At 40.5% G+C, this 16,487-nt stretch overlaps 1 protein-coding gene across 1 annotated transcript in view; it reads left to right on the top strand.

Annotated features, from left to right (window-relative positions):
- Window positions 1–16,487, top strand: part of FBLN2 (fibulin 2) — an 83,727-nt gene that overhangs the window by 48,306 nt on the left and 18,934 nt on the right. Inside the window, exons 3-8 of the mRNA XM_065749253.1 lie at window positions 3,192–3,303; window positions 6,822–6,951; window positions 10,416–10,602; window positions 11,977–12,183; window positions 14,453–14,569; window positions 15,032–15,133. Of these exons, the coding sequence (XP_065605325.1) occupies window positions 3,192–3,303; window positions 6,822–6,951; window positions 10,416–10,602; window positions 11,977–12,183; window positions 14,453–14,569; window positions 15,032–15,133 (855 nt within the window). The remainder of the gene's footprint in view (window positions 1–3,191; window positions 3,304–6,821; window positions 6,952–10,415; window positions 10,603–11,976; window positions 12,184–14,452; window positions 14,570–15,031; window positions 15,134–16,487) is intronic.

Here is a 16,487-nt window from a genome sequence, read left to right as displayed (position 1 = left end):
TTTAGTAGTAATGTTTTGTAATTATCTGGTACCAGCTGTATTTTCTGCCTACTTTGAGTGCAGATATCATCCTTCTCATGTCACATAGCAACTTCTACACGTAACACAGCTTTCAAGACTCAAGTATATTTTTAAGGGCAGCACTGAGACTGCTTTGGGTTGTCTCTCCCCGTAAGCCTTCAGGAAAACAAGATAAAACTTACAAAATGTGAGGTACAGCCTCCTTTCCCCCTCAAGACTCAGTATCTATCTGCATGCTGTGCTGTGCACATGAATTTTTTCGTGCCTCTTCACTTCTCCTTGTAAACATAAATGTCATGATTGGGGTTTGTGGGCACAAAAAACACAGTTTCTTTTTCCTGAAATCACAAACCTGTCTCTTGTTGTCCACTGTCAAAACTGATTCTGCTTTTCTGGAGTTTCTGTTGGTTAATTCAATGTCAAAACATACCAAAGGCACAGAAGGGTTGGTTGATACGTGGCACAAGGTTTGCTGCTTTGAGCCATGAGATTGCTGCTGTTCCATCCATTGGAGTTAGTGACAAAAAGTTATTTTCCATGGACTGTTTTCCCTTCTCATTGGAAACTGTGATAAAAAAGTTGAAATATTTTTACCCTAATCCCGTCTGCCCACTAGTGGACTCCTTGTTGGAAGGAGCAACAGGAGCAGAGTGCCAGGCAGCAGCCATGCAGGGCCCCCTCACCTCCCCAGGCAGCTCAGGTTCAGCCCTGAACGCCTCTCATCCTGCCCATCCTTGGTGCCATGGCATGGGCATATATATGGTGAGACCGTCCCACAAGGGGCTCCAGCTGGCAACTGGAGTGCTCAGAGCTGCTCTGCTCTGTTGTGCTCAGGGTTGTTAGAGCCCAGCTACAGTGTATGCAAAATGAACCCCATGGACATTAAAGTATGCTGAAGGAAATGTAACTTGCTCATTCTTCTCCCAGCAGACCTCAGTCAGTAATACAACATGCATTCTTTCTTTTTCCGTCTCATTTTTTTCCCTTTAGATACAGTTTCCTAAAGTGGTTTTCTCATAAACAGTTATGTCATGATAGCAAGCACCATATTTGAATATGTATTTAATTTTTGTAGTTGTTTTTTCTAAAGCAAGCCATGCTAATGATGACAACTTTACAGTTTCCAAAATACGATATTGTCTTCTAGCTTAACTGCAGCAACTACAAAGGAATAATTTTTCATTGTGGAGGTTTCTATTATTTACAGAATTTTTTAACGTTGAAGATAGCACAGCATTTAAACTCCTTAATCTTGATATCCAGTGACCATTTAGCTCTATAAGATTATGCATAAAATTCTGTTGTTGTCTGAAACAGAATAATAGCTATGAATGTGACAGCAGAAATGTTCTGGCAGTGTAGGCTGTCTGTTCTTTCTGAGCAGAGCACCATGGATACCCAGATGTTTTGAATTGTCACCAGTTCAGCAAACATGTATAGTTGTGTTAGATTTAAATATATATATATATATGTGTGTGTGTGTGTGTGTGTGTATGGTTTGGTACAACATACCAAATGCAGACAAAAGAGAGGATTTGGCTAATTTCAATAAATCTGGCCTATTGGAGAGGTTGCCATCTAACATGGAGGGGGGGATTCTCTGATAAAATTGATAGCAGCAGGGATGTTCTGTGAACCTGAATGCAGTTCCCTAATTCCCTAATAAGACCAGCATCGAGCAAGGCCAGTCTAGTTGAGGCTGTTTTCCACATCTTTAGTTTTGCTGGTGAGTAGATCAGAGAGCAGAATACCTTCAGCAGTGCCGGTCTGTAGCAGGGGTATTTTTCCCAAAACGCTTGTAAAGAAAGAGGCCTGCCCCGCCGCTGTAGGCAGAACTGATCTGGGAGAGATTTACTTAAAAAGAGGTTGAGAGATGACCTTGGAATCACATTCTTGCACAGCGTGGGTTCCTGGGTGTTGGTCAGGGAGTGATGTGGAGCTGTGCAAGATCCATTGCGTCCACACATCCCCTACATCTCGAGGCACAGCTTCAAGGTGCTTTTGTCTTGGTTCCCCTTCATGGTAGCAATCCATGCCAGACACAGGCCTGGAAGGATTAATAACATGCACAAAATGTTCCTTATCTCCATATAAATGGATTTTCAAAGAACTGGAGCACTTCAGATGGAAGAGAGCAGGCACTGCTCCAACTCATCAGCACGGTGCCACTGCCTCAGAGTCTGAAGCACTGTCTTTATTATGTGTGCCGACATGTATATCAATACTGTGAAATCACAGCCGTGAAGCATTTATAGCATGGCTCCTGTCTCTCTGAAAGGAATCAACTGTATTCTTGCCTGATAGCTGTGAACTGCTCCGAAAGTTTGGGATCTGGTAGATGGGAAGTGGGGCCATGTGTTCTGGGTTGGAGCTGGCCAAACAATATTTTATAGTTTATTTTTTTGAATGTGCCAGAGATTGGGTTGTCTACAGAGCAGTTATGTCTTCTATTTAAAACTCTTTCTTGTTTCTGCAATGCTATACTGAAAGACATGAGTAGACAGATGATCGAGTCCACTAAGGTACTACTGATATCAGTGTTGTCTCTGTCATTTGTTTTGTTTCTGGAGCAGAGGGCTAGTGATTCCATATCTGCCACTAGTAGAATTAATTTACAAGGTATAATTAAGCACATCACATACTACTAAAAAATCTCTTGCAGTAGCATACGTACAGTTCCAGAATGTTAAGAATTATGTTATGATAATGGCCATTTGCCAAGTTACTCTTCTGCAGCGAGAAGGGCTACACCAATGTGAAACTGCAGATTAAAATCCAGTCCAGTGGATTTTAGTGCAAACAGTATTAATGATACACTTCTACATAAGATTGAATGCAAGTTTCTATTTAAAATAACTTGGATTTCTGCCCTGTAAGGACACAGCTGAGTACAGTCTGGCTTGAACTTGGATACACAAAGGTTGATTAAGGCCAAATTCTTTTGACTCAAATAGAGTCAGTGAGCGGACAGCCACTTTCCGAGAGCTCTCCTTTCCTTTCTAATACCATATAATTCTTTGATATTTTAAAAAGAAACTGTTTTGCATATGATCGCATGAAATGTATAAAAATCCTGACCAATTGTTATTTAAAATATCTTCTCAACTAAGAAAGCAGAGCCAAACATGATACATTCCACTCCAAATATTTGCTGTGTGTGTTTTGTACAGGTTCAACAAAGGAGCTGATTGAGAGCTGCTGTGGAGCTGGACAGCAGTGGGCTATAGACAATGGGGAGTGCACAGAAACTCCTGTCAGTGGAGTGGATGGTGATATTTGCAGGTATGTAAGCCAAAACCAATCATGTAGTAGTAATGTAGAGAGCAGCCCTTTAGAATAAATTGCATGGTTTTCCAGCTCATGGAATGTCCAGGAGACTGGGAACGGATCTGTTTTTGGTGTAAGTTATTGGTAGACTGCAACATACCATGGCAAAATAGGAAGGATTTCCTCATCCCTTTCCACAAAATCCAGTCAGAGCAAATGCCTTTTAATAAGGTTTCTTCTTCTCCTGTGAGCAGAGCACATATTTTTGTTTCCATGTTCTATGTATGTCTGTGGAGCTGCAGATAAATAGAAGAGCAAAGTATCTGAATGTGTATTCCACTTGGCAAGGGCTAAAGGCAGCAATCGCTACTGTATCATTAGATGACATGTTTATTGTCCAGTTTGAATGGCTGCTGTTTCAGAAGTCTTGATAATGTTGCTGGTGTCAGTAGCATCTGGTCTGAGTGAGGGTGCCAGGTTTGAATTCATCAAGAAAAGGATGATGAGTACCAAGTAAAGTGGACAATGTATAATGCTAGCTGCAGTTCATCCATCTTTCTCCTATACCTTCAACTGAAACATGCTTCAGGAAGAGCTGACTGCAAAGTTGTCTGAGACTCCAAAGATCCAGCACGAGCAGGTGGATTACTCTAAGAGTGATATCAGTGTTCTCAGCATTAAAGAAGTTTGGCAAAATCTTTTTTTTTTTTTTAATCAAAGTTTGTATCACAGTGCCTTTAAATTAAAATCTCCCTCACTGGGAGCTGATATGACATAACCCATACATACCAACTGTCCACAAAGTAAGGATAGATTAAAAAATTCCAACCTCAGCCTAAGTAAGTGTAAATCCAATACATTAATGAGTTGCACCTGCACTTCTGAGGCTGAGTTTAGATGAAAAAGTCAGATCCTAAACGTTTCGGTCCCTGTGAATCCCTGGGATTTAAAAGAATGTGAGAGCAGAAATTCACTTGTTTTACTTCAGAATTTCTGTTCTGTCCCAGTTTTAAAGATTTAAGGAACACCTCTAAATATCCTGTTTAAAGGTACGTGTAATGCAGAGAAGTATTTGAAAACCTTGAAAGCACAGTGGAATCTTGCTGCTCTCATTAGAAGCTGTGCCAGCAAGTGGAGCTGCTCACCATGCACGTATCTGTACACCCTGTGTGTGTGCCAGAATCCCTGCAGGTATCTCAAGTTCCTGAGCCACTGCTAACTCAGCTCAGTGCCTACAGTGTTTAAAAAGCAGATAACAGATACTAATTGCAAGAATTAGTCGCTGTTCTTCTGGGATAGGTGGTGTCTAAATTTAGGTTTTATATGTAACCTCAGTGCACTGAAAGATGAATTTTTCCACATGGAGTCTTCATGTGGCAAAAACATAAATTTCAGAGCTACTTGTTGATGTATCTTGATGCCTCAGGACATTTTCTGTTCACATCCTGACTTGGACTATCTCTGTGTAGTGAACAACACTAACTGCAGGATGGGAAATATGTTAATTGAAATGATGATGGTGAGCTTTTAGAAATGTCAGACCAGGGTTAGGAAGGTGCTTGGAAGCAGGCAGGAAGGGGAAGGGATCTGTAAAATGCAATGCTCCACGTTCTTTGAGCAGAAGAATGTAAGGTGTTTCTGAGACATGGACATGATGATATTTTTTGCTCTGCATGAAGGTTTTTTGCAAAATCCCGTTGTCCAGCGGTGTGAATTTTGTGATCTTTCCATTTTCTCCAGAACTCTTAAATGTCATGCAGTAACACAAACCTTTCTTATCCGGAATCTTTATTTAATATGATTTATCTCTTTACATTGATGCTACAGATAATGTTGGTACTGTTAAACAATGGAAAGTAATTACGTAGGAATGACGTTTACCGGAGATGTTTCTTGTAACTGGGACTACCAGGAACAAGTTGAAAGAGCAGAAATTAATCTAGATGAATGAACTTAAAGTAGAAAAGTTACAGGAAGCCCTGGGACATTGATAGCGAGATCTAAAAATACTCAGTGAACGTGCACCACTGGCTGTATTAGGGACAGGATGTCAGTCTGGATGAAATGTCATCTGACCCCATTTAATGTTTTTATCTCATGACTGCAGTGTGTTATGAGAATAGAGCAGTGTTTGTTTGTGTAGTACTAGCATCAGCTGTACGAGTCATGATGTTGCTGACCCGCTTCATTGCAGTTAGCAACTCATACCAGTTGAATACAGTGGCATTGCTGCACTGGTAAGCTATAATAGGTAGTTAGTTGTTCTTGAATGTATTTGGGTAATAACCATTCATAACTCCAAAAAAAAAAAAAAAAAACGACCAAAAACTCTAGTTGGCAATTAATACTGGATTAGAAAGCAAAGCATATGGTGGTGGTAATCCCCTTCCTGTAATCAAACTCAAACCACCACTTCCTGGTTATGCTTCTCTTATGGAATCCAGAACAAACATATGGACATAAAGCAGACAAATGAACTGCTGTCAACTTTAAAGTAACCAAGTAGCTATCACCAGTTGGTTACAACTGGAATAAAAGATACGGATTTCTTTTTTATTTTTTTTAATTTTTTATTGAACCATTAGAATGGAAGCTCTGAATTGGAAACACTTAGAGAAGAGCAGCTTTTGTTTCCAAGGACAACAGTATTCTGTAGCAGTGATAATAGTATCTGACTGACAAAAATTGTTTGCTTGCAAATATTTCTCTTGCAGTTGCTTTGCTTTGAGGCACTGGCTGTGGAAATACATAAACCTTTAATCATCACTATTAGGGTACCCCATAAGGCAGTGCCCTGTGACTCTGCATCAGCCACAGATGGACATCCATGTTGTTCTTAGGAAAAGAAAAACTACCCAATTCCTTCATACCACCAAATCTGCCCAAAAACACAAGTCTACCCTTACTTGTAACATAATTCTTGATTTCATCTGAGGTTTGATGCGTCACTCACTCTTGCATATGCCCAGCCTATAGCTCATCTTCTCAATAAAACCTATCCATGAGACTCCCTGTAGCTTGCAGCTCCCAGTTATCACTTTTCCCATCGTGGAGCCCATCGCTAGTATGGAAGCAGACACACATCCTTCCTGAGGTGGCAGTCCGCATCGTGCACAGCTTGATGGGCTGATTCAGGGAGCAAAGCTGAAGGAAAAGTGTGATTGTTTGGTCTTTCCTTTTGTATATGAATGAAAAAAGCAGGTTTCACTCTGACAGGGGGTGGAAAATCCACTGTAGATTTTAAAGTAGTCACTAGCAGTTAACATCTATTTGATTTCATTTGGGAATTGGAGTGACCTCAGCACTTGTCCTTATGAACCTTTAGCAGTGCATCTTTTTATTAGAAGGAAGAAAATATATATCCTGCAAAGCTCAATAGTATAAACAGTATTATATTAATATTGACATCTATGTCAAAGAGATGTTGAATGTGTGGAATGTATTGTGAATTCAGTAGTTCTGGGTTTTTTTTGCATCCCATACTGATGTCCTCTGAATGTCAGTGAACGTTTGCCCTCTGTAATCCTTTGCAGAATCGCTCAGAAGCAGTGTTGCATCTCCACTGTCAAGGAGAACAGCTGCCTGGCTGGCATGATTGCTGCAAAGGAGGGAGATGCGTGTGGACCAGAGGAAAGTGATACCTGTGGAGGATCATCATATAAGGTCAGCTGCAGAGGTGCTTCTGTATGTTTTGTTCTGAATATGAGCTGTCTTCATTTCATGCATTTAGCAGTAATTTCTTCGTGCATTATTATGGAGCTCAGTAACCTATAAAGTTGCAGGAGTGAGGCAGGGAAATAATGCAGAACTACAGGTTCTTGGCTGTTGTGTTTAGTTTTCAGTCGCCTGATGATGCAGCCCCTTTTAGAAGAACTTCATGGTAGTGTTGATTTGAACTACTTCCATCTGCATTTTTAAGGTTTAACTTGCTGTATTACTTGTGCCTCCTTTCTTTGCAAATAGATGAAAAGACCATTTTGTATTTTTATATCTGTGGTGGAAGACTTGAGAAAATGACAGGACAAAACTCAATCAAAGGTATAATGGAAAAACCCATTATTGAACAGTTTGCTTGGGTGTAGTATTGAATTGCAGCCTCGTTTCTCATTTAAACAAAACGATGGACTGGATGAACAAGTGTTTTAGATGATGATGGAAGCTTTTGTTCATAAGGAATGGCAGACCATTAACCAGCGATTCAAATCACAAATCACAAGCCACAGCCTCATCTTCTATAAATAAAATTTGCTTTATGAGAATCACTGGAGCCAAACCAATTTAAACCAGTTTGAAGATTCAGCATCTTGCTTGTCTTGTTTTTACCAGAAGGTTACATTTCAGAATTCATTTCACTCTGATAATAATTTACATAGCTATATCTAAGTTTAAGTGCAGCTTGTGTTGTCTCAGCAGGAAACTCATTAGTTCTGTCTGTTCTTATACGTTGGTGATTCTTGTGGATAACTGTTCACCAGAGAAGCAAAATGTATGAGCATCTACTCCAGAGTTTAAAGTTTAATTAGCTTTGCCAATTTGTCATTTTCAGAACTACTGTCTACTTGAGCCTGGAGTCTACCATTAGAATGCAAAAGGAATTTCTGTATTTCAAAGCAGACAAAATAATTCTGAAGTGTGATAGAATTATTAGGTTTTCACCAACACCAGGAGGAGCTTAGTGTGTGCAGTAAGTCTTATTGCACATGCCATTCCTCAGAAGCGAGTGAGGAGAGAAAAGTTCATCATTCTTGTTTTAACTGAAGCAAGTCACAAAACATTCTCATGAAACTGTGCCTTGTGCCAGCCCCAATGTTACGTTTTCAGGGTTTTTGCTTCCAGGTAATAAACATGCAGGAGCAGAGCAAGTTGTGAATGAAACCATTCCCAAGATATGATTCTCAACGTCAACGAACAAATAGTTGTGTTTGTTGTCAAATGAGTTGTGTAATTCTGGTGAAATCCCAGGCTTGGATCAAAGGAAGTCAGAGCTGCTCAAGTTTTTGCATTCTTGAAGAAACTTCTTGGTGAATATATTTTTCTACTGGAAAATGAGACGTTTGTAATCATCTGGAAAATATGTGAACCCAAAAGTGTGTGGCTGATTTAGTACCCTCTGTGATGCCTGCACATGGGATAACTGTGAATCAAAACTGTCTGAAGAAAAACACTTATTTTTTTCACATGGCAAAAATTACAGCATTTTACAGCACTTTAGTGAAATATATTTTATACATAAATCCTTTTGTTTTGAATATGGAAGTTGAAAAACATATACCAAAACTAAATATATTTACAGAAAGTAGAATTTTGAATTGAGTTGAAGGTGGAGATTCAGGATGAAAACAGGATTTTTCTTAATTTCTAGCACGACCATGGCTTGTGATAGGTAGATTTTTTTAAGTGATTAATTTGGACATGTAGTTTACTCCCTTTAGTGTCAAAAAGTAATTCAGCATCTGCAGGAGAGGTGCTGTAAGCTTCTCACAAATATTTGAGTGTAGATATCAGTCTGATCTTGGGGAAAAAAGCCAAATCTTCAGGGGAGTGCCAGTCTGCTGAGATGTTTGGGGACCTTTCAGCATAAAAGTCATGGATATAAAGCATGAGCTGTTTTCAGGGGACACACAGTGTACATGAAATGTCCAGGAAACTCTAAAGCTACAGTGTATGACTCTTGAAGAAAGTGACTCAGCAGAAGAGTTTCCGCAGATTGGGCTGCTGGCGAGCAAGTTTTCCTGTCTCCTTGGTGGAGACAGACTTTGTTTTAATGTGAATGCCAATCTAGGATTGTTAATCATGAAACATGATTCTTTTCCATTCCCATACTGCACCCAGCCCTTACAACAGCTCTTTTCTTACTTGCTCTCCTCAAGTCAGAGATCTCTCTCCTGGGAAGGGAGAGCTTAGCTCGATTTCTTCTGTTTAGCCCTTGGACTTTCCGTTGACATAGCTAACTGGTGCCAGTTTGAGTTATGGCCTTCATTTTATGTGTCTGACGCCTGCTCAGGGACTGAGTATTTGAATGGGCTGAAATCACTTCTCTTGGTTCAGGGAGGCACTTGGAATTTAGCTGCAAACTGTAAACGAGTGCTGCTGAGCTAGATGTCTTCATTAGCAGAAGTGCTGCAGAGGGAAACAGCCTGAATTTTATAACTATTCAATCAGAGTGAAGACATCTTAAATTCCTGTGTTAGGGATGTCAGGACACTTCTATTTAAATCCAGACAAACGTCTTCAATTCACATATGACCTCTGTATGTCTCTGAAGTGGGCAGTTCTTCGGATTCCTTGCTTGCTTAAGGATCCACTGTGCATACACAGTATGGACTTCTTGAAATGTATATGGGGTTTGATGTAAGTTATCTAACACTTTTCTGTCCTGAATGTGCAGTAGGTTTATATATGATGGAGTAAAGCACAAGGTTTTTTTTTGTCTGCAGCCTGCAGCAGCAGAAACTGCAGGAGCGACTGCATTTAAAGGGGAGGCCTCCTTGCATCAGCCTAGCAGCAAAGCTGCTGCTTTGGATTCACTCAGGAGAGAAAAGGAAGGCAAAGAGCTCATAAAATACACCCTGGCCTTTCTGTGGGCACTGCTTTGGTGGGATGGGGTCTGAGGCAGCCAGGTAATTAAAGGTCCCAATGGGCCTCCAGGGCAGCAGGCTGTAGAGGAAGCAGTGTCACTGACATCTCAGGGGCTGCTGCTGCAACTTGTGTGTATGCAAGGTGCTTCCGGTTCTTTCACATTGCTATGAGCAGCTGGCCATCTTTCAAGATCTAATGCAGAGATGTATGGATCTGTATTATTTTGCTTCCAGTATACTGTAAACAAAGCAATGGCTATGTGCAAGAGCTGGAAAAAGGCAATCTGTAGTGCTGCTACATCGTTCCATGTGGAGTAGCTGAAATTGGTGTAACAGCAAGACTTTGTGAGTACCTTAGTTGTGAGTGCCCCATTTGTGCAAGAATAGCAAAAACAAGCACAAGTAAAGCTTTGATGTTTGCAAGCTAAGCGATTTTCCAGATGTTCCACTGTTAAAGAAAGTGAAGATCAGTTCCAGGTGTGTGTGTGGGCTCTTCCCTGAAGCAGACTTTATGAAATCCTTGTTACTAATGATCTCTTTCTTTTTCAGCAATGCTGTGATTGCTGCAATCTGGGCTTGCGATTAAGGAGTGAGGGGAAAACTTGCGAATCCAACATAAATCTGGGCTACCCCTGCAGTCACGTGATGCTGTCCTGCTGTGAAGGTGGAGATCACTTCATCCATCCGGAAATAAAAAAGCATCCTGAACCTTTGCCAACTGCCACACCTGAGAAGAGTAAGTCTCCATTTTTAATTTGAAGGCATTGCAAATGCAGTCTCTGTCTCACCTGGCCATATGGGGAGGAGATGGAAATAGTAATGGTGTAGCAGCACAGTTGCCTTCCCTCTCAGATCAAGTATAGAGTGTCCTGTTCTTAAAAATTGTTTTGAAATAGAAAAAAAAATACATAGGTGTTTCTGATCCTCAAAACATACCTTCCCTTTAGTGACTTTTTTCCCCCAGAACTGCTCAGTGCAGATACCTGCCTCCACATCAAACAGATGGATGATATGCAGTGTGTGACATGAGGACCAGCTGGGTAAAATCTGCATGGCAGCTTTTTCTTCTCTTTTCATTTTTCTTTTTTAATCTTAAAGGTCTCTTTAGACCACTGGTGGACAGGAAGGCACTTTGTAAGAAGCAAAGCTGAAGTTTGTTGTCGCCTTTCCAGTCCCAGAGCACTGCAAGTTTCATTTGTTCTTTCATCATGTGAAGTTAGTGATGTTGAAGAGCTAAGTTAAATCCCTGCAGCAAATGAGGCATGACAAAGGAAGCATGGCAAATGTGGAGCTGAGACAGCTATGCTTCCTCCCTCACCCCAAGGTCAACACTCCTTCTAGCATCACTCTGCAGCCACCTGTCATGCATGAATTCCTTTGTAACCTCCTGGATAGGGTAGGGTTCACATTTTGTCTATTTCCTTCTCATGAAATAAATGGTGTTGTTCTTTTTTTTCTCTTGTCAAAGTAAGTAATGATTTATTTCAACTTAGCAGAGATTTCACTGGGCGACAAAATTCACATGTATGTGTTTAAGAAACGCTGACTATGAAACTCACTGAGTGCATTTTAATATCACAAAGTCTTGCCAAACTTGGTCAAGAGATGAAAGATGGCAAGTGCTTTTTGCCAGTGTTCAAAAACAGTAGATAAGATGTCATTTTTAAGTGGGCCCCAGAATATTTGTAATGCTAGCTGCAGAGTTAGCTAATAAATCAGTAGGTAGTGATGTTGAAAAGCTTCCAGACTAACTGGTTAACCTTTGCTCCTGAAGTTAAAAAGAAATCAACATGGTTCTGCAGTGGAGGCAGTTTTAGATGAGGCTTCAATGTGGTACCTTATTACAAATGATGATAGCAGTGTTATTTGTTAGTGCAGAAGGGGAATTTGTGACCTCCCAATGCCAGTCTTCTCCACGCCTCCTGTAAAAGTCTGTCCATGCATCTTTACTGAAAGAGGTAGTGGACACTCAACACTGGCCTTATCTTTGGGATGGATGCGTTTTATCCCGTCCTTGAACTATTTTGGGTAGGTTTTACTGAACCTGAAGTTTCCATGAACAGATGCTCCATACTGTACAGACCTAATGAACCTGCATATTCTGTGTTAGTTTCAGAGACAGAAGATCACAATGAAGCTTTGTCCATCAGTAATGAAGCTGAACTGTCAAATAACCTGCCTGGAGATGACCTGGACGAATGTCTTCTGTATGGTGGGGAACTCTGTCAGCATTTGTGTATAAACACTGTAGGGTCCTACAAGTGTTCGTGTTTCCCAGAATTTACTTTGCAAGAAGATGGGACCAGCTGCTCTCCAGGTGAGGAGCATGAGCAGGAAACATGATGAATAATGGTGGCCTTCTGCTTCCTTTACTGATCTACCAAGCTTTTTTTTTTTTTTTTTTTTAATCTTTGTAGATGGTGAAGTTTTTTACAGGTATTAATGCATGGATGCTTTCCCTGGAAATTGTTCTGGTTAAAAATGTCAAGAAAAAAAAAACACCCTTGGAAACTTAGATTGTGTTTCATTTTTTGTGTATCTGTGGCACGGTATCAGGGTGGGCATTTAATGTATTCAAAGCAAGACTGTTTCCACTTTTCAGGCAAGGAATTGTAAAGATTGTTAATAGAATATCTTTTCTTCTTAGAGTCATTTTCTATTTCATAGCTAGCTTTCCTTTAGACAAACTTTATTTGTTAGAGACACACAGCATTACTTCCTGAACTTCAGTTTTTAAATTGAATCATTAAAATCTTCCAGTGATACAAAATCCAAATATGTCAATTGTAGAGGAAGTCATGAAAAGAACATTTATTGTGTAGTAATTGTATTGGTGTCTGGATTTCTCCAATGGCAAGATTTCAAATCAGATAACCCAAAAAGTTGAAACCTTAGAATAGTTATGAGTGTTTTCAATTACTTAACAAGCAAAAGAAGTGTTGCTATCCCATGACAAAATTCCTCAGACTTCAGATTCTTTATGCCCAAGCCAAATAATGAGCATTCATTATGTCATTCTTCTCAACATGATGTTACAGCACTTACATCAGTAATGTGTTTGACAGCGTTTCTGCAGCAGCTGTCTGCTCTGTTATGTGTATTAAAATTCTGGGGAAAGAGCCTGATCCAAAAGAGGTAAAGAAGATGGTTCTTATTTTAGTTCTGCAAAATTTGGCTTGATATCCCACCTGAAGCATATCTGTGTTTTTTGTTTTGCTTTGCTTTGCTTCTCTCATTACTAACTCCATTGAAATGCAGATTCAGGTTAATCTTGTATCTGAAGAGTCAGTATTCTTGGCAGACCTGCAAGACTGCAGTGCTTATGGCTGTGCCAGGAGGTGTAGAGGGGTTTACAGAGCTCTACTGAGACAGAGAGTTGAGACATGGGGATAGAGGACTGTGAATGAGGCAGCTGAGATGCATAGAAAAAGTTAAGCATGGAAGGGTTGCTACTGTCATCATGTGGTGCTGAGTCAAATTCAAGGCTGGGCAAGGGAGATGGCAGGGCGCTCCCCTCACTAAGTGTCGAAAGCATATGTACTCTTCCTGGCAGTGTGGCATTTTGGCCTTTTGCTCCTCATCATTCCCCTGTGTATGTGCACATCTGTCATGTTCTGAGTGTGGAGACCTTCACTGGACATGTTTAAATTGCTCACTGCCTTTCTGCAGTTAGATAACACGCTTTGTGTTTCTACCTGTCCCAGTGCCTCATGGCATTTGGATGTGCCACAGTCACGTGTGTTGTATTGGCCTTTCTTGTACTGTGGTCCATTGCATGTCTGTGATTTGTTTTATTTATGATGAAATCACTTTTCCCTGCCCAAGACTTGTATAGCAGTTGCACTAATTCATTTACTGTTGTCACTGTTAGTTGGGTCATGCTTTTTTCTGGGTGATGAGAAGTATGGATTCAAGTTTACATTTTGATGATATTCAGAAACTGGGTTACTCTTAGCAATGTAAGAGAGCTTCTTTAAAATAATAATTAAAAAAATGAACAAACAACCAAAATCCCATTCTGATACCTTTGAAGTTACTGTTTGCTGGAAATCTTGATGACAGCAGCTGTCATGTTTCCCATTTGGCTTTGCAAAAGTCGTTGCAGAGTATTCTGTCCTTTTAAAGGTGAGCATCTGGTTTTCATCTGCATTGAAATACAGAAAAAGTTTGAATTTGTTTTGGGTTCTGCTTTTTTTCCCCTCTTACTCCAAATGAAAGGTAGACACTGTCCTTGAAATAAATATTTGGAAAAATTAACACTTTGATTCATTAGATGTTGACGTATTTTACTTTATGGAAGTTATTTCCAACCAAACTCCCTAATCTGTATCCATGATGTTTGTTACTGTCTCCATTAACTTGCAGCACTCTGCATGTGTGCACTGTTATGGCTGTTCACATCAAACACTTGGCATCCTGCAAAACAAACTCTTTAGCTCCACTCATATACATCTGTTCATATCACCAATATGTTTTCTCCTACAAACCATTATGGAATGGGATGAATGGGTCTGGGACCCTTACTGTGGGGTTCCTGGAGAATGTCATGCCACCCCTAATCCCCATCTACCTTCCTTGCCTTACAGATCCTGACCGAGGACAGGTGACAAGGTTGGAAGTAGAAGCCACTATCCCCCCAGCAGCCTCTCCTTCTCAGCCTCTTCTCATTGTGTCCTTACAAGAGGAGCAGGATAAGTGTAAAGGTATGTCAGAGAGATAAACTGCAGATGTAAGTGGATGAGGAATGTTCGAAGAGCCAGAATAAAATTCCATACATCCCTTCACCTATCTGATTTCAGTGCACATCCTTAGTTATTTACCTCTGGTATAAGCCTGAGGAATTATCAAGGGAAACCTGAGGAGGTAATTGGAGGCTGTACTCTGATTTCAGGGTTATTACACACCTGCTATTTAGTTTAAGGTAACCAGAACAGCTGTGCCGTGTAACTTAAACAGTAAAGGTGGCACAGGTGTGCGTCTGTGTAATAGGAGGATTGTTTAAGTGGTGACTAGGGATTCTTGGACAGGTTATTGGACTAGGTTGCTTACAAACTGCACTCCCCATTATCTAAGATGGGAGTATATTTTGATGATGCAGAGGTTTGTAACTTCAGCTGATCTGTGTTGTGAATACTAATGTATTTTGCAATTTTTTTTTTGTCCAGATAATGGCCCCTGCAAGCACATCTGCAGTGTTGTGGAAGGAAATGTTGTATGCTCATGTTTGTCTGGATATACTATCATGGCTGATGGGGTTTCCTGTGAAGGTAAGTGATTAAGGTTCAACGCAGAGACATAGCTAAAACATTTTTATATCATAGAATCATAGATTGGCTTAAGTTGGAAAGGACTTGAAAGATCAATGAGTACCAACCCCTGCCATGAGCAGGGTTGTCCCCCAGCAGATCAGGCTGCCCAGGGATCCATCCAGCTTGGTCCTAAAGACCTCCAGGGATGAGGCATCCGCAGCTTCTCTGGGCGACCTGTGCAAGGGTCTACCAGGTTTACCCTGAATAAAGAATTAAAGAACCAGTCCAAAATGGACCCCTGGGGGACACCGCTTGTGACTGAGGTGCACCTGGACATATATCCATTCGAAGCCTGAATAGTCCATCCTTTACATCCATCCCTCTCCAATTTCAGGATAAGAATGTGATGTGGAACTATGTCAAAATCCAAGTAGATGACACCAGTTGCCCTTCCTTTGTCTACCAGTGCTGTCAACATTGTCCATTGGTCTTTGATCTCAAGAGATTTCCTTAAGGGTTCTGTATTTTCAGTATTGTGAATTGCAAGTGGCAGTTACAGAGAAAAGTGTATTTTTTGAGAGCATTTGGCAGAAGGAATACCAGGACTGCTTCTCAACTTACTTCTGAAGCACATCTATCCAGTTGGCCTGTTACCTGGGGACTTCAGGTGAAGGCACGCCTGGTTTTGTGTTCCTCTTTTCTAATGTCCTAGACTTTTCCTGAGCCTTCTAGGTGTCTCTTCCCACTGCCTCTTCTCCCCAGGCTATGTCTGTTCAGCCAAAGATGTACAGCCCTTTTTTCCTAAGAATGGTAGCTGGCAAAACACAGGCATGTTTGCTTCCTTGAGGAACCCTCCCAGGGCTACATATTTGCTGCTGAGTTACCTGTTTTGACTGTCGGGTTTTTTTCTTCTTTTTCTGCTTACCTTGAAAATGTGAAGCTTCATTAGTAGGATGGATGTGCTGTTGTGGGTTGGTACAACTCCATGGGTTTCACTTGACACTGAAGTTCGGGCATCTGCATGATAAAGGGAGAATTTCAAAGCTGTATCATAATTATTCACATTATATAAATTTTATATTGACTTGTTTGTGTAGTCACAAAGGATGTCTTTGCACCGGAAAGATTCTGGAGACAGAAGCAATGCCCTGTGACATACCTTTATTATAAATCTATATGTACAAGAACAATACCAGCTGGCAGTGAAATGCAGGTAGAAGTTTCTGAACTCAGAATTGCTCACAAGTGATCCACATCCCTCTTAATCTCATATCTTATTGAATAACAAATCATTTTGATGGAATTCCAGATAGCCTGTGAAGAAAATGGGAATTTAATATCGCCAGATAAATATTCACTGTGCATTGCTTAC

The sequence above is a fragment of the Cyrtonyx montezumae genome, unplaced genomic scaffold (genome assembly GCF_038088225.1).
Source record: "Cyrtonyx montezumae isolate F1298 unplaced genomic scaffold, pur_monq_1.0 scaffold_6, whole genome shotgun sequence".
NCBI lineage: Eukaryota > Metazoa > Chordata > Aves > Galliformes > Odontophoridae > Cyrtonyx > Cyrtonyx montezumae.
The sequence above is the reverse complement of the archived record's forward strand: the minus strand, read 5'-3'. Positions and strand labels throughout refer to the sequence as shown.